The 23,951-nt window shown below is 54.0% G+C and overlaps 1 protein-coding gene across 1 annotated transcript in view; it reads left to right on the plus strand.

Annotated features, from left to right (window-relative positions):
- The window catches only part of LOC118018987 (collagen alpha-1(XIII) chain-like), a 143,521-nt gene extending 120,036 nt beyond the window's left edge, over positions 1-23,485 (plus strand). Inside the window, exons 31-41 of the mRNA XM_035017745.1 lie at positions 758-802; positions 3,067-3,108; positions 3,989-4,015; positions 4,930-5,010; positions 8,303-8,338; positions 11,032-11,085; positions 12,190-12,243; positions 13,164-13,199; positions 18,019-18,105; positions 21,976-22,014; positions 23,461-23,485. Coding sequence (XP_034873636.1) covers positions 758-802; positions 3,067-3,108; positions 3,989-4,015; positions 4,930-5,010; positions 8,303-8,338; positions 11,032-11,085; positions 12,190-12,243; positions 13,164-13,199; positions 18,019-18,105; positions 21,976-22,014; positions 23,461-23,463 — 504 coding nt within the window. The 3' untranslated portion in view covers positions 23,464-23,485. The remainder of the gene's footprint in view (positions 1-757; positions 803-3,066; positions 3,109-3,988; positions 4,016-4,929; positions 5,011-8,302; positions 8,339-11,031; positions 11,086-12,189; positions 12,244-13,163; positions 13,200-18,018; positions 18,106-21,975; positions 22,015-23,460) is intronic.
- The last annotated feature ends 466 nt before the right edge of the window (positions 23,486-23,951 follow it).

The following is a 23,951-nucleotide window of genomic DNA, read 5'->3' on the forward strand; positions in this document are numbered from 1 at the left end:
CTGCGTAACGAATCACAAATTCAGCGGCTGAAAACAATGCGCACTTCTGATCTCAGTGTCTGGAGGTCAGGAGTCCAGGCTCGCCTCCACCGGGTCCTCTGCCCGGGGGCGCTCACGAGGCTGTGGTCAAGCCACTGGTCTACATGCTCATTCTCTTCCAGGCTCGCCACTGTCAGCGTAAGTCGGTGCCTTGCCACAGCCGGACGGCGGCCCTCAGCTCCTAGGGGCTGCCCACGGTTCCCGGCCACAGGCTCTTGCCCACGGCAGGCAGTTCACATTAGAGCAGCTTGCTTGTTCAAGGCCAAGGCCAGCCAGAGTCTCTGTCAGTGCCTGCGGCCAACACAGGGCTCTGTGTGTGTGTGTGTGTGTGTGTGTGTGAGTGAGAGAACCTGAACGTAGGCACGTTATAATTTGTAACATGAGCCTGTAACATTATCACAGGAGTGACATCCCATCACCTGGGCCATAAGACATATTCTATTGGTTAGAAACAGGTCACAGATCACCGCAGGGTCCACACATGATATCAGCCTCTCCTCCCACGTACTGGGACCTCAGATCCCCGAAGACTGTAATCTTGGGCCCCCTGCCCAGTCTTCATACTGCAGGCTGACTGTCCCCTCACCCTCCGAGGTGGTCCTTGACGACACCTCGGCCTCGTCTAGTCCGGTCTAGTTTGTCACAGATGTGAGGGTGTCCCTGTGCCCAGCGCCCCCGAGTGCCAGCACCCACAGCGTATGGTGTTTTGTGCCCACAGGGAGAGAAAGGAGAGCCCGGGGAGAAGGGGGAGCCAGGAGTAGAGGTAGGTTGTGCGGCTTGGCCTTCTGTGTCATGGGGGGTATTTGACAGGGACCTCGTCAGCCCCCAGTCCTTCCAGGATGCCCTGCATTTCCGTGCTCTAGAAGGAAAGGCACAGGTGCCTGACATGGGGAGCAAGCAAGAAGCCGAACATTCACTGAGCTCGGTAGCCCGGCCTCGGAGCCCCGGGGTGCAGTCCCCCCACTGGTGTTCACAGAGCCCCCGCTGTGTTTCCTTCCCGGTGCTAGAGTCTGGAGGTAGGAAAAGAAACAGAACCTCCTCTGTGCAGTGAACGGTCCCCAGCAGCAAGGGCTAGAATGGTGAGCCGTTCCAGGAGCTGGGTGAGCATCCTAGAAGATGGGTCCTTTGAGCAGGATCTTAAAGACTGTGTAGGAGTTTGCCTGGAAGCTCGAGAAGTAAGCTTTCCAGAGAGACGCATTCTACTCTGCGAGGTGTGGTGGTGAAGGGAAGAGGAGAGAGCAGTGGGGAGAGAGGTCCTGGGGATGGAGGCCAGGTTCTCATAAGATGAGAGAGAATCAGGCATATTTGGGGCATATCAGGGAAAGAGCCCAGAAAGCAACAGAGTTCAGCATCACGTGAGGGAGAGGATGCTTGGTGGGAGTTCCTGTGCCACACAGACAGAGCCAGGCGAGGGACCACCAAGGCTGTACAGCCCCGGAGAGGTCACCTTCAGTGTCACCAGGGCCCGCCCACACTCAGGGAAGCGAACTTGATGAGATGGTATGTTCCTGAGTTGGAGACGGATGGCCTCCTGATAAAATGCTCCGAGATTCAGGAAAAGCACTACACACACAGAAATGTTCCTTCCAGAAGGAAGTAAAAATTGGAAACAGGCTACGTTTCTAACAAGAAGGAAATGATTCAATAACTTATGGTAATCATACTAATGGTATAATAGTCCCTGTGTTTGGGAGCGTTCCTTGTGCCAAGCCGGGCTCCAGGCCCTAGCCGGGGAGTAACTCATTTTGTGCCACTCAGTCAAGACATGGAAAGGAGGCTTGTGCGGAACATGCAAAAAAAAAAAAAAAAAGTAGAAAACCGGGTTTTGGGTTAAATGCAAAACAGCAGAGAATCAAATTATATATAAAAAATCATTGTTAAGCATGGACATATATTTATGTACATTTTATGCATCAAAAAAAGAGTGGAAGGAAGTAAAGCAGAATATTAGGAGTATTCACGTACTTATTCTTTCCATTCTTTCAATTCCCTGTAATTTACAAAATATTTTAATGGGTCTGTTATTACTTTAAGTTTTTTTATTTTCAAAATTACCGTACAGTAAAATTGACTTTGGGGGGGGTGTATAGGTCTGTGAATTTTATTTAATACATTCGTAGGTCTGTGTAGCTACCACCACAATCAGGATACATGAATCACTTATTTATAATAGAGAAAGAAAGCAGTGAACTTTTTAAGAAAAGAATATGGAGTTTCCAGAGATTGAGCTGAGAAGTCCATGGATCCGAGAGACATGAGAGGGACCCGGCCTGCACAAGTTCAGGGGCTCCTCTTTGGTGGCCTGACAGAGGGGTCACCACTCTGGCCATACTCTGTGAGATTCGAACCCCGAGAAGGCAAGAAGAGCCCCAAAGTTGAGATGGGGTGACCAGCTCAGAAAGAAGCAGGCAGGTCTCCCTCTTGCCTCCCTCCTGCCTTTAATTAAAGGGAAGCAGAGACCAGCAGTCTCTGTTACAAACCCGAGGGGACTTGAGGGACATTTTCAAAAGCTGCTCAGCCTCCCCCCATTCCATAGAACCAATCTCTGCTCCTGTAAGCCAAAGGTCTCAAGTTCAAATGCCAGGCACACAACAAATGAATGCAAAATTCCAGGTCACAGACAATAGGGAGTGGTGGGGACTGGGGTAATCTAAAGATTTCATGCCCCACCTGGAGGGGAAAGGTTTTATTCAGTTCCAGGCAATTATGGCCATGCATGAACAAGGGCCTACTGCTGCCAGGTTTTTCTCTTTTCTTTCTTTCTTTTTTTTTTTTCAAGAAAATCTGGAAGTCTAGACTTTTTGACAGCATTTCCTGGCAATATGTGGGGTTTTGTTGGTTTTTTTTTCCAACATTGTGCAGGTTAATGAGTTGCTATGAGTTTCTGCCCTGTTCTCAGCCTTCTTTGGGGAGACCACATGCTGGGCAGTTCTGTCCCCCTCTGGCTTGGACCGTGGGCCATGTCAGAAGGGGAGGCCACTTGGAATGTAACAGGGGGTGGGCTAACCATCTCCCTTTGGATTCTAGGTTTCTGGGCCTCCAGGGCCAGAGGGGCCCCCCGGACCTCCGGTAAGTGGGGAGGGCTTGTCAGCATTTCAGCCCACTGTGACTGGGTCCCTACCATCCCCTCCCCCCTGGCAGTTGCTGTCACCTCTTCCTCCCAGGGTGGGATTTTCTCATCCACGAGCCCCTCCCTACTCCTTTGCCCTCCCATGTTAAACCGGCACCATGTCAATGACACCAAAGAGACTGGGCATTGCCGGCTCTCCTGGAAACAGTTGACTGGCATGGCAGCCGCGGGGTCTGGTTCCACCACCCCGCAGGAGTCCCTCTGTCACTAAGCTCTGCCCTTTGCTGTCAGATGCCTGCTCTCCCCCTTCCTCCTTCCTGCTAACCAGCAGCAAAAACATCTGGATTAAGATGGAAAGTGATGTAAAACCAGCCCCACTGGATTGGCCTTTCCAGGTGACAGGTGAAAAGATGGGGCTTTTATAGGGCCCCTAAGCATCCTAAACCAATAGAGGCTGGTCCTTCCTTTGCAGGGTTCCCAGGCCCATGGCACTGTGTCACCCATTGTCATTGGCAGAAGTAGTAGTAAGAACAATGGCAGCCAGCATTTACCGAGACTTCTTACGTGCCCGACATTGCTCCAAGCACTTCGCATCCATAAATCTAATCAACCTTTGCTGTGTTCCTTCTGCATCTTCCTTTCATGAGGCTCTAGGTCAGCTGTGGGGGTCACAGAGACACAGTCAGTCCCTGGTTGGGGAGGCCTGGCTCAGACTCCACCCGAGGGAGCCCCAAGCACAAACCCCCTTAGCATTCCCTCCACTTCCCCTGGGCAGGGACCCCAGGCCCTTGCGCTTTTGTGGTCCAACTTGCGGACGAGGTGTTTTTGACTTACCTAGAAATGCATTTCTGATGTGCCTTGTTTTGATTCCAAACGCAGGGGCTCCACGGTGTTCCTGGACCAAAGGTAAGAAGAGGTCATGTGACAGGTGCTGGCGGGGGAGGGAAGGGGCAGTGTCAGAGAGGGCCGAAAAGAAGGAAAGTCCTTCGGAGACGGGTGGCTCAGCCAGTCCCTTCCCTAAATGGAATCGTGTTGACACTGGCCAGTGGCTACAACCAGGAGAGAATGAAGTCCTTTTACCATCCATCATTGACACTGGGCAGGCTTCCGATTTAGAATTTTCCCATCCATTAATCCACCCTATGAGTAACGGGTTGGATTCTTAGCAAAGGAGGAAATCCTTTTCCAAGTAACCTGCCCCAGACCTTTCACTCACCCTGAAGTAGGGTGGAGACAGGGAGGGGTGTAGTGTGGGCCCCCTCCATGGGTCCAAGCCCATTGGTCTCTGGCCTGGGGGGGGTCTCCCAATCTCCCCCTTCAAAAGCATTTCAGCTGGGTAAGAGGGCCTTAGGACTGATAGCATATTGTCCCGTGCCCCCCAATATTCCTCAAGAGACTGTTGGGCAATTTTTTGTCCCAATTAGTTGGGGAGCCTCAGAGCTCCCATGCTGGCATTCCAGGCACCTGCCAGCCAATCTCTGCAGGGCCCCAGTTTTCCTGCTCTGCAAACGGTCACTTCTGCCCCAGCCTGACCTAGAACTGCCCTGTGGGTCTTTCTCTGCTCCACCCATCCCCTTTTCCTTTGGGGACCTCACAGTTACCACAGGGATACCGAGGAGTCTAATGGAGGTAGAACCAGGCTAGGAATTCAAGGATTCTTAGAGTCTCCATCCGTGGGCCAGCCACCTCTGCCCCCTCCTTCCTCCATCCTCTACCTGCCCCCATCTCCCCAACCCACCCCTATCTCCAGGATCCCAGGATGCAAGAACGAGTTGTCTGAGACATACCCTTGTGTGATCTCCCCCCTCCCTTTCCTTCAGGGGGAAGCAGGACTAGATGGAGCAAAAGGAGAGAAGGGTGTCCAGGGAGAGAAAGGAGATCGAGGGCCGCTGGGATTACCCGTAAGTATCTCAGAGCCAGCAAGCCTGTGAGGAGCCTAGCTGGGTGGTCCTGAGGAGGCTGGGGTGGCGTGCAGGACCCTGGGAGAAGGCTCTGCAAAACTGGGGGTTCTAAAGTTCTGAGCATTCCAGAACATGCCATGTGGTTTTGCTTTCCTACCTGGGCAAGACTATAGACTCTAGTTCCCTTCCCGAGGGCTTCCTCTGGGCCAGGTCCCGACCTGGGTGTCGGAGGTAATGCAGAGCTAAATAAGACAGGGCCCCCTACCCAAGGAGCCCCCAGCTGGAGAGCCTCAAGTGGCCTGAGAACAGCCTCAGGCCCTACATGTGCCTGATTCGGAGGCAATAAAAATCTGCCCTTAATGGGAGCCAAGCTTGGAGAACCTGGGAGCAACAAGATGGTGAAATGTTCTCCAACTCTCACCTATTTCCCTATCTTCAGCACTGGCTACAGCAGAAAAGCTTGTACAAAGGCAGATTCTCTGGTCCCAGCAGGCTAAGGCCACTCAGATCTCTCATCTCAGCCTGCCCTGAGATCAGACCCCAGGTAGGGGCGAGGTGCTGCTCGGGAGGCATCTACATTTCCAGATGTGGGGGCCTGGCCTGGGCGAATCTTTTGCCCCAAGCTCCAGTGGGCTCCTGGCCTCATCACTGCCTCCCCTATGTCCAGGTGCATGCCCTCTACCACCCACCCTGGAGCCCTGGGCTTCCTCCTCCCTCACCCCCCAGTGGGGCTGACACTCTTTGTGGCTTGGTTTTCGGAAGCTGGAATGGACGTCACGGATCCATCTACTCATTTTACTGATGGGTCCAGAGAAGAGAGAGTCACTTGAGGTCACATATGAAGTCAGTGGTTAGGCCATGCCAGAGGCCGCTCCTTTGCTGAGGCCATCGCCTTGCAAAGGGGCTCTTTCCAGCCACTGGGGCTTCCTCTGTCCTGGGCACGAGGCCAGTTCCCACCCTGGGAAGCCATAAAGAGCAGAAGAACAAAGAGAAGCCCAATTACCCCAGCTTGGCAGAGCTTGAAGGTCTGGTTAATATAATCACAGCAACCAAACAGCAAAAGCAATAGGTATGATTACACCCTCATTAGTGCATCAGAGGTAGGACATGTAAGGAGCTGATGTGCCTGACAGACTACAGGGAACTGATGACTTTAACAGACATTTTCCCATGTCTTCAGCTGTGTCCAGAATGTTTAAGTACTCCTCACTAGAAAAGAGCCTTCCTGCCCGCACTCAACCACAAATCTCCCCTTGTCCACCTTCAGGGCCCCAAGGCCCTCGTGCATACTGGAGAATTTAGTCTGGGGTCAAAATGCAAATGGTGCAGAGACCAAACAAGTTATATAAACAAAGAAAATGCCAGAGGAAAGACAAAAGTGCCCAGTCTGTCTTTAAGTTGTCAACTTTCAGTAGAGACATGGGTACAGAGAAATACTTTTGCTAGCTTAAGAAAACAACACAGCATCTCCACATATGGCAACGAATGGGGACTTCAGAGAGGCAAGAGGGAGTGGTGGGGACTGGGGCACGCTGGAGGCCATGCATCCCTTCTTAAGGAGAGCAGTCCCTCCTCCGTTCAGCTGTCGTCTGGGGGGAATGAGGGCCCAGTACTTCCAGATGGTCTCATTTTTCCAAGGAAGCTGGACATCTGGCATTTTATGTGAAATCTCCCCATTTTCTAACATTAAATCAAAATTACTTGCAACTCCGCAGACCAAACCAAATATGTCAGTGGCCTGCACATGGCCTGAAAACCACCAGTCCGTGCCCCTGCTCCAGATGTCTCAAGATAACTTGGTATTGGTACTGCGTAGACAAAGTTTGTGGATATTTAGTTGAAGTTCTGATTTTCAGCTTCACCTCCATAGTTTATGCCATAGAGTAGCAGCCTGTTTTTCCAGAACATCCTATGGAATTCTTCCTGTTGGCCCTATGGAAGTGGTTCTCAGTGCTGGCTACACACTGGAGTTGCCTGGAGCTTTTCAAACAAGTCATTACCCTGGCCTCACTCTTGGAGACTCTGGTTGAATTGGGGTGGGGGAGGGCCCAAGCATCTCTATTATTTTACGCTCCCCCTCTCCCCTCAGGAAATGCTGATGATGCCGTGGGGTGGAGAACCTCAGCTCTCTAGGCCATGAGTCAGGATCATCCCAGAAGTTTGTGATCCTAAATCTGAGAAGGGAGGCCCTGGAGGATCCTACTACCCAGCACCTTTTTCCCTGTCCTCCCTTGCCTGGGGGCATTCCCCCACCTTTAAAATCCTGAAGCCTAGGCTCATTTCTTGAGGCTCAGCTGGTAGCCGTTTTTAAGAACTCAGTCCTTACTGGGCTAGAGTGTCCCCACTGCCTTCTCTCTGGTTTGTCGCATGGCAATCATTAGATAAATTTCCCTCTGGGTCTCCTAGGTGTGTCTTGGGGGCAGCTTCCCAGCCCAGCTTTGGAGCAAGAGCACCTACTCGCACCTCATGTATCACTGGATGCTGCATAGCAAGTGGGTCTTAGCATCCCACCCGCCAGCCAGTTTACTCCAGGGCATACGTGGCCTTAGACCTCTGTCCCAGTCAGCTGCCCCCAAAGCCTCTTTCTCTAAAAGGGCCCCTGTCTGGGAGAATAGGAATGGATTGCGTTTTTGCTGAGCTTTGCAAACCACGCAGTGCCAGAGAAAGGTCAGGCATCGGGAGGACTAACATCCGAGGGCCTTCCCCCCTGCCACCCCCAGAGCAGAAGCAGGCCAGCTTCTACCCACGTTCCCAAGCCAGGTGCTATAACTCAATACTGATTTCCTCGGGGTTCCTCAGCCTGGCCCGTCTCCACAGCCGTGCAAAAAAAGGCTGGGAAGACAACCCACCCTTCACATAGGCTTGTCCCGCTGCAGGGAGACCCGTCCTGGGAAGGAGGCCCTCCCTCTGGTTCCAGACACCTTTCCATGAATTCTCTTTCTGCATCCCTTTCCCCAGAGCACTGCAACCCCTTGGCAGAGGGATTTCTGGGAGGCGCTACCAGGAGAGAGGGGGGCAGGGGGCACAGAGGATGAGAAGGGCCATCTGCACTGCTCGCCACAGGCCTCCTCGGCAGCCGGCCACACTGCCACTCGGTGTCCGTTTTTGTTGGTTTCCGTGTGAATACCATCACCTGTCCTCCCAAGCTTATTTCTCCCGTGTTGTTTGATGACCAGCATTTGTGTCTGTCCGAAGTCACGGCTTCACTCACCTCTTCCCTCCCCCGGTCCCTTTTTCTCCCTCCCGTTCCTCCCCTCCCCTTCTTTCGGTCAAACATGTTCCCTTCATCCAGGGAGCTTCAGGTTTGGACGGCAGGCCTGGGCCACCGGTGAGTGTCACTTCTCCGTTACCCCTCAGCCCGCCCCACCCCTCCCCCGGCCTGTGACCCCTCTTGTCTGTCCCTGTCCCGCTGTGGCCTCATTTTCCCAGTGAGTCCTGCCTTATCCCATCACCAACGCCAGAAATGTACCATCTATGCCCAGTTCAGAAATACTTCTTCAGGCCTCTTGACCAAAGATGGGTGGCCTTTCTCTGAATTCCCCTGGCCATCGTATGGACCCAGGGTCCTCAAATCTGGGTCTCCTGACCGCTGGACATGGGCTGAGTGAGGCCTGGGAGCCCAGCCCCAGGGGCTGGGACCACGACTCGTGCCCACCAAGCACAACAGTGTCTGTATGTACCCGTCGTGCTGTGTTGTCTTCATGCTGTGAGCTCTGTCCATCTCCTGTCTGCCCACAAGGGCTTCCTAGTCCTGTGCAGCCCCCTCTGGTATGTACTGGGGTGAGACCGGGTGTAGTATCTAGGATCGTATGGGACGGTCCCAGCTCGGTGCTCTGCGGGCACGTGACCCTGCTTCCTGTGGTGCCCTGGCTGCCCCGCAACTCAACAAGGGGTTTATGCAGAGCAAAGGAGGAACACTTGGGTCCCCTCTTTCTCCATTCTTTCTGATTCCAGAAAACAGGCATCACCTACTCATGACTAGAAAGCACCTGGCCCTTCTTCTGGTGACAAACAACTGAAGCATCAGCAAAAGAGTCTCTCCTCTCCTGTCCACCTTCCAGGCCCCTCCCAGAATGCCTCGTGAGGTCTTTAGGGAAGTGGCATTCCCACTGAAGCCTGGCACCTTCCCAGGGCCTAGGGATCCCTGACCATCCAGGGCCAGGCGGCTGGACTTCCCTGCCCACGAGCCATAACCAGAGTGGTGTGTATGCTCAGCCCCCACCAGCCAGGGAGTCCCAGCTTGGCCCTTGTGGGACAGTCTTAGGCCCAGACGACAAGGTTCTAAGGAGCTGGCTGGGATGACACTCGGGGGGAAGATGAATTTGGAAGGTTCCGTTTATGGAGGGGAGGACAGGCCTAGAGGCGGAGAGGATCCGCAACTGATGCCAATGGGAGCCTAGAGCTTTGAGAGGGGGAGGACCAAGAGCAGCCCCACTCAGAGCCTCATCCTATGGCATGTGCCTTCAGAAAGCACAGGAGGTGACGGGCCTTGCCCAAGGCCACATCCTTTCCAGAGCCCCTCCCCACCACGCGTCTGTGGAGGCGACACTGTAGATTCTCCCATTCAGAGACTAGACCTCTGTTCTGGGCTGTGCTCCCCCCCTGCCCGAGTCCGTCCCTATGCACCCTCCTCACACCTAGCGTGCCTTCCCCAGGTGGCCGGTCAGGGCTAGGGGGATGATCTGTGGCTGGAATCAGAGAATCCAAAACTGTCCTCCATTCTTGCTGGACAGAGGGGAACAGGGCAAAGTCATAGATTCTGTCCCCTTTGGACCTCAGGTTGTATTTTTCTCATTAAATCAACATCACAACCTTAAAGGAAAAGTTTTATGGGAGGAATAACCCTGCCCTGCGAATACTAACATTTACCAGTGCCAAAGGCGTGAGGTGCGTTCATCCATTTCAGCCGGGCAGCGGCCCCGAAAGCAAACACTCATGTCATCATCCCCCTTTTACAGGGGAGGGAAACGGACCGTCAGGAAGCCAAGAAGCTTCTCCAATATCTCAGCATTGATAGGCCTTCGAGGCTGGACTTGTCCTCAGCCATGACCCTGATCAGGCCGCTCGCATTTCTGACACCCCATAGTCTTCCCTCGTAGCTGCAGAGGGGGCACGGAGGACGTCTTATGGCTCTTTCTTTTTTTTCTCATAACATAAATCAGTGTTTCCCCACTTGCTCGAGCCCGAGGCAGCACCGGGAACTGCCCACCTGCCAGCCCCACAGCCGCAGGGCCTCGTCTGAGCAGGAAGCCTAAACACGGAGGCAGAGCAATATAGACCTGAAATATAAACCTCCTTCTAGTCGGGGTGGACAATGGGGACCTGGGAAAGGTGCTTAAGTGTGCCATGGCCAGCCCCGCCCCGCCTCTAAGCCCAAGGCTCCAGCTGCCCCGACTCCCCCGGAGCCCGGAGTCCGGAGCGGTGGGACCCCCCTCGCTGCCAGGCCAGTGCCCCCACAGACACCGGAAGCGCACCCATCACTCTCTGGTCCGGCCTGCCCCGTAGGGCCACGGCGCGGGGACAGAGGCTGGAGGCCAGGGTAGCCCGCGGTGGGGCGGGTGGGGTGAGCGGTGGCTGAATGACCCCCCGCGCCTGCCTCTGTGTGTGTGCATCTGCATCAGTCTCTGTGGCATGACCCCCCCCTGCATGTGCAGCTGCAACAGCAAACAGGTGCCGGCCCCTGCCCCCACCCCGATGGCCCCCCCCACTCCCCGCCAAGCGCTTCAGGGAGCAAAGGAAGCAGCAGTTCTCCTACCGTTTTCAGCCTTGGCAAGCTTGGTGGGAAAGCAAAAGGGTTTCCCTCCTCAAATCTGGCTCTGAGGCAGGGGGAGACCTCTCTGCCCGAGGCCCCCGCCCCAAACAGGAAGACGCCCCAGTCCAATGACTGCCTTGAACGAGCCTGGCCTCGCCAACCCTGAAAATGGGCCTTTGGACCTTGCTCATCTCCGGTGCCGGGCGGGCCTCCCGGGGCTCCCCACCGACATCAGGCCCCTCACCTTTGCTTTCTTTCACCTCCCCCAGGGTACTCCAGGACCAATCGGAGTCCCAGGCCCAGCGGGACCAAAGGGCGAGAGGGTGAGTGCTCAGTCGCCAGAGACCCTGCACACCAGGAGGGGTCCAGCGCCCCTGCCCAGCCGCAGGTCCTCGGTCCCAACCCGTCCCCCCAGCCCAGCGAGCACCTCATCCGTGGCCTCGCCCGGTGACCCTCACAATAGCCTGTGGGGGAGCTGGCCGGCCTGAGTTGCCCACTTTATCGCTATGAGTGGACAGACGGACAGCTTCCTGTGCCCGGCTCCTGGTCACCTGGCGTCGGTCATAGGCTCCGTCTGGCTGGGCCCCAGGTGCTGCCGGGAGCAGACACACCTAAGCTTTGTGATGATTTAGGGAGACAGCATGGAACGGAGTGCCAGGTAGGGTAAGAAAATCCCGGGCAACACCAAGAAGTCAGGAGGCCAGGACCTTAGGCCAGTTCCCACAGTCACTGTCTCCCATGGAGTGGGCGCGTGTGTGGTGCTGCTGGGGGACTTGGCTCAGGGGAGGAGGAGGGCCGCCCATCCCATCCGGGTCCGCTCTTCCCAGCCAGGCCCCAGGTTCCGCACATTTGGGGCGGGAGATCACCAGAGGGCTGTGGGGGCGCTAGACCCTGTGCGGGCATCTGTGGACCTTTTGCCGCAGGGGAGGCTCCGTCCCCTGCGCTCACTGACCACACAGCTGGGGGTGTAGAGGGTGGGGAGCTTCTGAAGAGGGACATAGACGTCCCTCCCCGAGATCACAGCCACTTTGGGGACCAGGATGGCTGCTTTCAGAGGTGACAGTTGTGGCCTCAAAGAAGAAAGCAAAGCTCTTTTTCTCTCTCCCCCCTCTTCTCTGTCCATGCTCATTTCCTGCTCCTTGTTTCCCTCTCGGCTTCTGCTTGAGGCCAGCCAGTAGCTTCAGGGCACTGTCCAGTCTTTCCAGAGGGCCTTGGGGAATGGGCTCCGCTGGAGGGAGGGGGGCCTCCAAGCCCCCCGCCATGGTGGGGTCCACACCAGTCACACCCTCCGCTGAGCCCTTGCTTCGTAGAGGGCTCTTTGAAGGGACCGGAGAGGTTCCCGGGGTTTCCTACAGAAACAGAAAACGGTGGGTGGAAGGTGGTTCCCACATCAGGGGGAGCTCATGGGTTTCTTTCTCCTGTTTCAGGGCAGCAAAGGCGACCTGGGGATGACAGGACCAACAGGAGCAGCTGGGCTTCCTGTAAGTGTCATGCGACTAGAGCTTTCTGTCCCCCATCGCTATCCCCCGGCCGAAGCCCTGCCAGGGCAGACTGCCCAGAGCCTGGAGCAAACATCCAGAGCCGAGTGAGAATGCTGATTTCTATGACAGAGGAAGCTGCCAAAAGCCACGTGGTCGTGGAACTTCCCTGCTGGGCATGCTCGAGGCAAACCTGGGCACACGTGGGCCCTGTTGGGGTACCAGGTCCTCAGCCACATGGACCATCTGAAGGGATGCGGGGGGGGGGTTCTCTCAGATGAATGTGCACGGCCATCGAGGAAGGGCAGAAGCAAAGCCAGATCATTATAATGCAAAAAGGAGATGTTTCATGACAGGACTGCCTCCCCAGTTTTCCTGCTGTGTTGTTGTAAAAGTGGATGGCCTAAGACAGCCAGGACCACTGTTTCCACCCACTTGAAGGTTGTACATCTGTTCACCAGCTCCATGTGTGGCTGCCCAAGCAACTTTGCTCCGGCCAACCCCAGCCAGTCTTTGCCTGGTGCTGCTTCCCTAGCTGAAGTCATGGAGGACAGCCTATACCTTGAAAAGAGCAGCTTTGGGGTCACTTTTCTGGCAAGAGTCTGGTGGGAGAGCCATGCAAACACCTCTTCTGCCGGGAGAGTTGCTCTGCACACAGACCGTGTCCTCAGCACCTGCCACCTGTCGGGAGGAGTGAGCTGGAAGAACAGGGCCACAGGCCAGGGCCTCAGCTGCAGAGCGAGCGCCCATAACTCATTATGTGTCTAGAGGTCAAGTCCCTTTGTCCTCTTCTGTAAAACAGGGATAATTAAGCCTGTCTCTGAGGAATTAGGCATCAGACCTTTCTGAGCCTGGAAGGAAGGCCTGGACGGCCCTCCTGTCCTTTCTCATGAACGTGTCTTCATTTGTGTGACTTATTGCAGGGTTTACATGGACCACCCGGAGACAAAGGAAACCGGGTGAGTCTGAGCCCTTGCACTTTGGCTGTGGTTACTAATGTCTTCATGATGTGGTGGAATGATCAATTGGGGATTCCTGACCCAACATTGGCAAATATAGTTCTTCCTGGTAAATCATCCAAAATTAAAAGGCTTTGTAGTAAAGGGCTTACTCTAGCGTGCAGGCAGCCTGGGGCCTGATCCTGAAATGGAAGCATGGTTTTTTCCCACCTGGCAAGGGAAGACCGAATCCCACAGTGGTCATCAGATTAACATTGTTGTCCAGCCATGGGAGCCACGTGCCCACTCTCTGCAGTGCCCTGCTAATGGACCCCTCGATGGTATTTTTAGACCCACCATTGCCTAGTCGTAGCCTTCTGAGATTTCGTTTCGCCAGGCATCCCAGGCCACTGGTGAGGGAGAAATAAATTCCAGCTCCAAGCACAAGCACACTTCTGTTGTAAGCAGCCAACCCTTTAAAAAATGATCACAGCCATTATTTCTCTTGGAAAGAGCCTGCAGGACCATGAAACGAATTGTACCTTCTGAGGTCCTTTGCTGTCCCTTTGGTTTCTGCCATCATCACCAACACAGAGCTCTTGAACGTCCACGGCCCCCACAGCCATGTGGTAGGATGGGACACATGCCACGTATCTGACACAGGCCACATCTGGCCTCAGCAGGGACCCTTTAACCACCTCGGACCCAGAGATGAGCTGTGGGTCCGTTCACAGAAGGTCTCGCCTGCTGCTTCATCACAGTGGTCCCCAGAGTGTGACCCACAGCACTTAGAGGCCCCAGCGCATCTTCTAGTGGGTCACGTTGTCCAAGGGTCGCAGAGGGAGAGACAGGCCAGGACCACGACGAAATATACCAAGCTCCCGCAGAGCTTTAGAGGCAGAACAGGTGGCTCCCAGATCCCAGGTCCTCCAGCTGATCTTTGAACACTGATAACCGTGTCCATGGATAGAAAGTGCCAGAATCTGTATGCTTATATCCTGCACCAATTCCGGTCTTTTCCATTTAAGATATTTATTGAACTCTTCTTTAGCCCTAAGTTCTCCTTCCTGGCAGCTGGTCGAAAGTAACTCAATTTGTTCCATATATTCTATAAAGAAGAGGAAGCAGGCAGAGTGACGCCTACCAAACTGTCCATGGAAGACCAAGTCTAGAAACCACTGGAATTATCAGACCTACTTCCAGAAATGTGCTGGCTGGTAGGGCAGGTGGGGAAGCCCACCTTCCTTCCTGTGCCATCAAAGAATTGAGGCCACGAAAAAAAAGAAAAAAGAAAAAGAAAAAAATTGATCATTCCACCTCTTAGCTGGCATACTAATCTCCTTTCTAACTTAATTCTAAAGTGTTCTGGTTGTCTTTAGCATATTCAATTAATACTTTTAAGCTATTTCTTATGACTTTTTCAGTTGGCTTGCAGCAGTGAGCCATTCGAAGGCTGCACAACCAGAGATGATCACGTTCCCCTCGGAGGCGGAGGTGGGGCAGGCCAATGCCCTTATCACAGGTGGTGGGCGGCAGGTGGTGGGCGGCGCTGAGGCAAGGCTCTGGGGTTGTTGAATGAGCCAGTGAGGCCCCAGGAATCAGCGGGAGAATATTTCTCCTCCACTTCTCCTCCCTGAGGCTCTACAAGCCTTCCCTGCCCCACCTGTCAATTAGTAGTATGTCACTTAGTAAAGGTCAAGTCCAGAAAACAGGTTGCACGAACTCGCTTTCCGGTAACCCGTAAAGAACAACTGACTAGTTCCAAAGAGCAGGTTTGCGGATCAAGCAACAGCTTGTGTCCTCCATTCGAGAGATCTGACTCTCAAGACACCAGAATGTCCTGGAAGAGTGCCCCCTGCATCTCGCCTCTTCAAACAGACCTCTTAATACCACTGGCCCTAGCAGACCTCTTGGGGGGAGATGTGAGGGCTTCGTAAGAAAGCCTTCAAAACAAAGGAAGTTCTACGCAGAGTCGGCGCTTTGCCACGGCCAGTTCTTTTTCCTGAGGCCTGGAAGCTCAGAATAGTGACGCTTTGGTCAAGGGAAAAGACCAGAGGGGCTTCGATGACATTCTAGTTAGAAGCCTCACCGTTGCTCGTGAAGGCGAAGCTGCAGGTGTTCCGAGCCCCGGCCCCCACCAGGCATGAGAAGGTGTCCAGCTCTTGATCTCAGCTCAGTCTCCATCTCAGGGTCATGAGTTCAAGTCCCACGTGGAGCCAGCTTAAAAGGCGGGGCGGGGGGGAGATAAAGGGTGGCATGAATTTGGCATTTGGCATCAGGAAAATTGGGTGCAGGGGTGGAGCTGCCTGCAAGCCAGCCAACTGGAAAGTCTGCGTGCATGCAGGGAGGTTGCCGTCACTCTTCAAGACACCCCGGCTGGGGGGTGTGTGCGTGCTTGTGTGTGCGAGAGGCCTGCTCCGCCAGGTCCCCCTGGCCTCCTTACCTCTCCGCCCTCCCTTATCTCTTTTGGTCTAGGCCGGACTCTTCCTTCCTTCTCTCCTTCAGTACTTCGCGCAGACGCGCTCGCCCCATCCCCAGACCCCATCCCCCTCATCCTTCCCCTCCACTCTCCCAGCTTCAACTCAGTTCCTCTGAAATCAAGTTCTGTATCTGTATTTTTTAAAGAAAGCTTTTATTTGCCCTTTCCCCACCTACAATCCCTTCTTTACCAGGGCCACTTTTGTGTCACTCTTTGGGGGTGGGAGGCAGGGCGGTTGTAGGTAAAGCTAGTACTCTAGTACCTTCGAAGGACACCCACTTTATTTCTTTTATTTTTTTTTATTCTTATGTTAATCCCCATACATTACATCATTAGTTTTAGATGAAGTGTTCCATGATTCATTGTTTGTGCATAACACCCAGTGCTCCATGCAGAATGTGCCCTCCTCAATATCCACCACCAGGCTAACCCATCCTCCCACCCCCTCCCCTCTAGAACCCTGTTTGTTTTTGAGTCCATCGGAAGGACACCCACTTTAAAGCCATTTCTCGGGCCCTTAGGACCTGCCTCCCCATAGTGCAAGCTACACACCCTGAAAGTCAGGACCACCGCTGCCGACCCTCTGTTGCCTGAAGGCAAAGCATCCAGGACCTGGAACTCCACCCCCACCAACTCCTCGGGAGTTTTGCCCACCCCTTGGACATAGGCAACTGCGTTCACTTTTACGCTGGCCTGACCCGAGGAGAAAGAGGGACCACTTTGCTGAGAAAGTTTCCCCTGGGGCTTCCCATCCAAACAGCTAGCGGTTTTGCTGGTCCACTGCTCGGGGACTGTTCACGCCGTCATGTTCTCATCGGCGGGCGTAGCTCAGAGCCAGTGGGATGGCACCTAATACGCTTATACACGTGTCCTCCTGAACACATCACTTTCCAAGGAAGCGTCTGCACTTTAGAAAACTCAGAACAATCCACTGGCGATTACAGGGAACCTCTGGAATCAAGAAATTTGAGGCGTTTCCAAAGATTCAGAGAAACATAAGAAACATTCTTGTCCTTGGACCCCCTGCACCCCCAGGAGCCATGCAATCTGCCACTACGGGAACACGGTAGACGTGCCGGGCCAAACCGCGGGCAGCCGGCTTGGCTCCGGGACAGGCTCGCGGGAAGTCATTGTCACCACAGTAATCATGGTGAAGCAGCTGTCATTACTGAGCACGGACTCTCTGCCACCATTAAATGGCACCACTAAATGTGCGCAAAGACATCACAACAAAGTTTTTAGGCAGGAGCTATTATCCATGTGGTACAGGTGAAGAAAAATGAGGCTCAGAGAGGTTGAGTAACTTGCCAAAGACACACTGCTGGTCACAGGCGGGACCCGCTCTGGCTCCAAGCCTTTCTTCTGATCCCTGTGCTACCTGCCTTCAAGGCCTTGTCCACCTCGAGGAGCATTCTGGAAGCCCCCCGGCATGAGACAGTCTGCCTTCTGCAGCAGAGGAGAACTGTTCCCAAGAAGACTACCCATGGGCACATTTGGCCCCTTTGTAAGGAGACCCAACGTAGGAAAATCCAAACTCAAATTCATTGCGAAGTCCCCGTAGCCTTTCTTGAAATGGAGAGTGACACCGACACATACAGGAGGGGGTTCGATTTAGAAAGATGATGCTCACTGAAGTTTTTCAGAAACAAATGAGTTCCTTGAACCAACTTGTCTGTATACAAATTAGCTGCCTCTCATTCAGACCAGAGACCAGAGACCCACATACAGTGGGAGGACCTATCAGAGCCAGGGGCCACCCAAGGAGCTCTGGACACACACGTACACGTGTGAGCTTGATACACTTATGCACAAGCACACACTCGTATATGCACACACGCGCATACACATTCCCAAGCACACACTCACGCATGCACACACACACACCCCAGGGCTCTAAATAAAATCATCCTGCCTCCTAATAGAATATCAAAGGAATGGAAACCAATCGGGACCAAAGTTGTCAGGTCAAAGTCTTTCAAAAATGGACCCACCAGGAGAAGGAAGTAGGTCCCCCTGTTCATCCCAGGCCCACTCTGGGCTCAGAATTAGCAAAACTGGCCCTGAGTAGCTTCCTCCTACATTTCCCTCCACCTCCAGCTCTGAGCCCTACTGGCTCCCAGCCCCCAGGCCTCGATTTCCTCCGCCGCCGCCCTGCCCACTGGCTTTAGCCAAGGTTCCCAGCTTATAGACGGGTGGGGATGGGTGCTGACCTCAAATCCTATTGGGAAGGATATCCTATTTAAGCCACGCTATTTTCCCTCTTTAATTTTTTTTTCCTTTTTCTGTTTCTAACCTTAACACATGAATGATCCTAAAGTTTTGATGTTATTTTTTTCTCTTGGACTAAACCATTATTTACAGGGGGAGAGGGGGAAGAAAGGCTCTAGAGGGTCCAAAGGGGATAAGGGAGACCAAGGAGCGCCTGGATTAGATGCCCCCTGCCCATTGGTATGTCTTCATTTATCACTTGCATTGTTCTGGTTTTTTCCTTGAGGTTTGCAAGTTGGAAACCAAGAAGGCAAATAAGCTAAGATGACGAGCGAATGTCTACACTAATGCTATCAAATCTATCCTGTCACTTGGCCAGGAAAATTCTGCTGGTGGTGGTACCCTCAAACCACAGCTGCAAGTCATTCTGGCCAAATCCCTTTCCTCTGAAGACGCAGAACAATTGATGTGTGGAAACAAGAACCCGGTCCCCAAGGAAAGGGATCTTGGAGCAGGCCTCGGCCCTCCGCTCCAGGATAGCTCTGGAAGCCTGCATAGCATCTGTGAGCCACACATTTGCCTTCTTCGTTTCGTGGCCACCTCTGTGGCCAGCAGTTCAAGCTGTTGGAATCCTCCGTCAGGATGCAGGACCCCAGGCCCCAGACGGGGTAGACCAAGGCCAGAAGGGGGGCTCTTCATATACAGCCTCCCACGGCCACTAGCCATGCAACTAAAGCCTGTGAAGCCGGAGACCAAAATCAGTAGACAGAGCCCCTCCAGGAGCCCCCAAACAAGCTTATAAGGAAGGATTTGTGGCACATTAGCCGGGCTTCTCAAGTGCCCTCACAATCCGTTTGAAGGTTCTGAAAATTATGATATGCTAAATTTGAAGTTCATCCACGTTTATTCCAAGCGAGTCTTTAAACGGAGAGGGGGCTGGCTGTACACATTCCAAAGCGCAGCTCTCATGGAAGCCAGAGAGAGCACAAAAGTTGAATCTGGGAAGTGGGAATCCGCGGGATTGTGGCCCTCCTTGTAGCTGCCTCGAGGGTCCTGCATCCTGGCTGGGGGGGGACTGGGCCTCTCCACTCCACAGTCGGAGCTGGCCAGCCTTGACCTAAATAATCATCGTGGTTGGTTTTGTGAACAGGGACACCGAGGTTTTAAAGGAGAGAAAGGGGAGCCGGGGTTACCAGGGCTGGACGGACTGGATGCCCCATGCCCATTGGTATGGCGTCACCCTCCCCTGCCTGCATGGCCGATTCGGGCTTCCGCACGTGTGTGGTTCTCGCCTGCATGCCTCTCTGGCCACACACCGCCCCCCCCACATGCCTCCTGCCCCTTCTCTCTGTGGACGCTAGGGGTCACCCTGCCCTGGCCGGTCCTCAGGGGCTCCCGCCATGCCCCCTCGAGCATGCAAAGTTTGCCAGGATGTTTTCTTGGCTTCTTCCCACAGCTGCTTCGAAAGCTCATCCCCTTCCTGTGAACCGTCCCGTCCGCCCCCGAAGCCAGCTTTGGCTGCATATGGTTCTCCTTTCACAGCTGCTTCTAGCCATCCTACCCCCAGAAAGAAAGCTAGGGAAGTGGACTCTCTGGCCAGGCTCGTAGCAACCCCGACTCCTCTTCCTTCACACACGGCAGTTGGTTCGGCAAAAGCATCTGCTGAGCACCTGGCAAAACACTTGAATGAGATGCCTGAGTCGGTGCCACAACCTTTCCCACTCCACCATCTCGCGAGGTGGCAGGGGACCAGTGGGCATGCTCATAAACACGGGGAGACTGAGAAGTTCTAGAACGGAGGTAGAGGAGGGGGCCACCCTGCCCGTTCCTCCAGGCTGGGTCTGGGGTCGCTGCCCCAGTGGTACCACCAGAACCAGGGGACAGTCCAAGAGCAGGATTTTAGAGACTAAAGGGCTTGTCCCTTTTGCTCAAACCCTGAAAGACCCTAGAAAATCCTCCCTTGGCTTCCCTTCCTTCCATCTTTAGATGGTTCACCACCAGCAAGTCTGGAAGAGAATGGAAAGGTTGGGAATGTCATTGAGGAAGGGAAGACAGGAGCCGGGGAGACACTTAGGAATACTCTCCAAGCATGTCCCGGCGGAGTGGCCACAGTGCGGCTCGTGCTGGGCCCCGGCCCCTGGCCCCCTCGGGGCAGGGACACTCGCCCCCACAGCTATCTTTTCACCTCCCTTTAAGGGGAATAGAAGATGGCCCCTCATGCCAAGGCAATTGGCTTAAAAGGTTCCTTCTCTCCTAAATGTCCCCAGGAGTTCTGGAGTTCATGGAGCTATTTTTATACAAGCAATAGTCAGATGAGGACTCCGGGTCCCAAATCCCGCCCCAGGGTCCCTCGGGAATTATATTTGAAGAGAAGGGAAAAAGTTATAAGAAAATATGCTCTTATTTTCTTATAACTTTGTTATAAATGTGACCCTGAGAGGTGACCACAGAGCCCCGTGTAGAGACTTTTTAGGACCAGGGCACACAACAAAAGAAGAGCACAGAGTAGCTTGCTTCCTGTTTCCCCACTGCTGACACCCTTGCTCGCCGTCCCCACTTCCCCACCGCCCGGGCCCATGAACCCGAGCATGCAACCATGGGACTCCCTGGCCCCTGCAGAGACCTCCGCTAATCGCCAGCCAGGTCTCCCCTCTGCCACATGCCTCCCACAGTCTGAACGCCTCAAGTCCCGCCCTCTACAGCTCCAGCCACCTCTCTCCCACGCTCCCTCTGCCTGCCTCGCTCTCCTCTGCCGCACCCCCCCCCCCTGCCCCGCCACCTTCATGTGCCAATGGGAATACCGCTGTGGCCCGCGGAGGCTCCTCTCCCTTCCAGAGTCATGTGGAGTGTTGCACCGTGGCAGGCTGGGGAAGGGGGCAGAAGGTCTTCATGAGGCTCTGGAGTGTCCCACCTCCCCTTGCAGACCCTCCCTGACCCAGAGGGGACAACAAAGGTCATCTTTATTTGGTCCTTAATGCAAACCGTGTTTCTCACCGTTGCTCTGCTCCCCGTCTCCTGCACTGTGTTGTTGTGGACGTGGGGACAGGGGCAGCTATCTTAGCACAAGGTAACTAGACTTCTTCGGCCCTCCATGTCAGGCCGGCTGCCTGCTGAACGTCAGGTGAGCGGTTTAGGCACCTGTCATGGTGCTGAGATTGGTCTGGGGCACAGAAGGCTCCCCTTCAACTGCCTCTGGGCTGACCACTTGCTCCAGTCCCCCCGAAACCCTGTGTCCATCCTTGCTGTGCCCTGGACTGTGAATTCTAGAATCTGGGCTGCAGTTCTAGTAGACACGGACTGAGAACTAGATCTATGCCCCGGTTCAGCCCCACCCTCCCCACTTTGTCTCACGAAAGTTCCAGATTCCCCAAAGGGTATGCCAGAGAAGCCGGGACATCGGGCCCCAAGAAGACTCAGGTGCTCCGCAGGGGGCCCGCCAGCAAAGAAGACAAACGGCGCACAGCATCCCATCCTCCACTTCATCCCCCCCACCCCAAATTCCCAACGATGGCCAGGGCTGTGCCAGAGGCCAGCGTTGCCTTGTGGAAGGCACCTCAGGGCCACGTGGCAATACCTGTGAGGTGGCTTGCCCCGTTGTGTCCCGTCCTCCTCCTTACTGATTATCACATGGACCTGCCTAGACGTCTTCCTCTTACCGCTGAGGAAGAGAGGCAACTGAGATAGTAGGAGAGCTGGGGGCACCATAGCGACCATTTCATACAGTTGTGCCTTCCCAGGTTTTACAGAGGAAAAGACAGGCCGCCAAGTGCTGAGTGACTTACCCATGAGCACCTAGCCCTCAGTCCAGCCAGAGCAGAGACCCGCGGGGCTTAGGGCTGTCCTTGACAGGCTAGGGCTGACCCCACAGGCTAGGGCAGCCCCTCTTGGCCTTGCCCTACAACTACATGGGACCCTAGTCAATGGGAAGTCCACCTGGCTGGCTTCCCAGCCCCTTCCGAAGTTCTGCCCTGCAGCAGAGAAGAGAAAGAGACAAGAGGTGGGCTGCATCCTGATCAGCTGCCGCAGTGTCTGTGGCCCTTGTCCCCCCGTCCCGCCTGCTTGGGGGGCTGTCTCGGAGTCTGAGCCATCTGCCTTCCTTCCTCACTATAGGGTGAAGACGGTTTACCAGTCCAGGGCTGCTGGAACAAGGTAAGGCTGCCCAGCGGTTTGTGGTGCCCCCCCTTCTCAAGTGTGATTAAGCACGTGCAGTTTCCATCCTGGGCCTCTCTGCAAATGACGTGGGTCGAGAAAGGAACGCTCCCGAAGGCAGAGTGCCCATTAAACATCCCACACACTGCATGCACTTAGAGAACTTTTTAAAATGCTTTTTAAGGCATCCACAGACCCCAGCGTCTGGAATTTCCACGTAGCCACACAGCTGACATCTTTATGCTTTGTGTGGTTAATTTCCACAGCACTTTCCTCCAAGGACTACTAGACCACGTTTTAAAATTAGTTATCAGTAGCTATTCTCAGTGTTCACACGAGGTCATTTAAGCCATTAAGCCACATGATGACATTTACCCAGATGTAGGAAATCTGAGTTGCTTAAACTGTACACTCTGATCACTTCCCTACCTCCTCCTAGACACTGGCCGGGTCACCACTCTACCCTTCCCCTTGAACTCAAACTGCCAGAGCTCCATGTTTGCACACACGAGTCCTACAGCCCAGCCCCTCCCGGGGTCCCAGGATTCCTACCAGCAGTGAGTTTTCATTTGTTCGCCCTTGGCATTGCCATCCTTAAAACTGTCTGACACCACAAGGCTATGCCCCTGCACAAGATCACCCCACCCATCCAGGGCCCCCAAAGCACAGGACTCCTCAACTTGACGAGGGCCATCAGTTTGCTAATCCAGAAGCCCTAACGTGCTGCTCACCCTCCCTCCACGGCCCCTCTCCTCTTTGCTCCCACTGAGATGTCTCACAGCCCTCACCCCATGGTCTCCAGCTGTTAGTTTGTCCTCATAAAAGGGCTGGAGATCCCAGCATGTCCACGACTTGGTGCTTAGCTAATCTAGCCCTGTCTCAGTGACGGCAGACGCACACTTACAATCAGACGATAGCTCCTCTGTGCTAAATGCCCAGAATCTCATTAGTTCACAGGATTCAGTTAAAAGTAGTGAAACCACCAAGACACCAGGCCCAAGGCGGGGTCCCTACACGCCCAGGTACCCAAGGCGTCCCTGACCAGGAGATGCGAGGGGTTGAGCTTAGCAGGGGAAGAACAGTCACCATCAAGAGCTACAGTGTCTTGGGGAAGCAGCCCGAGAGCCTCGTCTCTGTTGGTTCGCGCCATAAATTCAGTCTGGGAAGATGGAGCGATTCATCCACAGCCCGGCCTCCAAAGGCCACATGGAGAACAAGTGCCCTCTAGTGTCCACAAAGGGGATGACAGGAAGGTGAAAGTGATTTTCTGTCTTCGGGGTGCAGACAGCACCAGGGCCTTGCACCCAGGGGGCCGAGGTGCCCCTATCCAGAGCCGCCCACCACCACAGCCCTCCAAAGAGCACACTCCTTTCCCACAAGGGAAGGAGATCCCCGCAAGCCCACCGACACTAACTCTACTCTGTTTTGTGTGTTTTTGTTTTGCAGTGATGCCTCTAACCTGGGATGGGCCTGTGTGTGTGTTTGTACATAGAATATTTATTTTTATACAGTTTTCACTTTTTGAAAATGCCAGAAGTATGATGCATCTTACAGATTATTAAAAAAAAGAAAAACCTGCATATTTTGTACAGAGAATGCCAACCTCTTTCCCTTTGTTTACAAGATGTTTTGTATAAGTCTACGACTCTAATACACTTTTTGTTTGTGAGTATGGGCATATGTTTGCATGATATTTGTGCACACTTATTAAGTATTGAAGCGTAATAAATTATTGTGTTCTGGTGCCAAAGGGGGCCAGCCAGCACCGAGGTGCTCGCTAGCTTATGTGCGAATTCACGGGGACGTGGAGGTCAGTGGTGTTTGCCTAGGTGTGTCTAAGAATATTTTAAACTCTTATGGATTTTCATTATTAAAAAAAAAAGAAACCTGGCAACTCATGATCCTGATCAGTCATTAAATTAAATACATTCGCTCTT

This window comes from Mirounga leonina, unplaced genomic scaffold (genome assembly GCF_011800145.1).
Source record: "Mirounga leonina isolate KUSES-001 unplaced genomic scaffold, KU_Mleo_1.0 Mir_107, whole genome shotgun sequence".
NCBI classification, from domain to species: Eukaryota; Metazoa; Chordata; class Mammalia; order Carnivora; family Phocidae; genus Mirounga; species Mirounga leonina.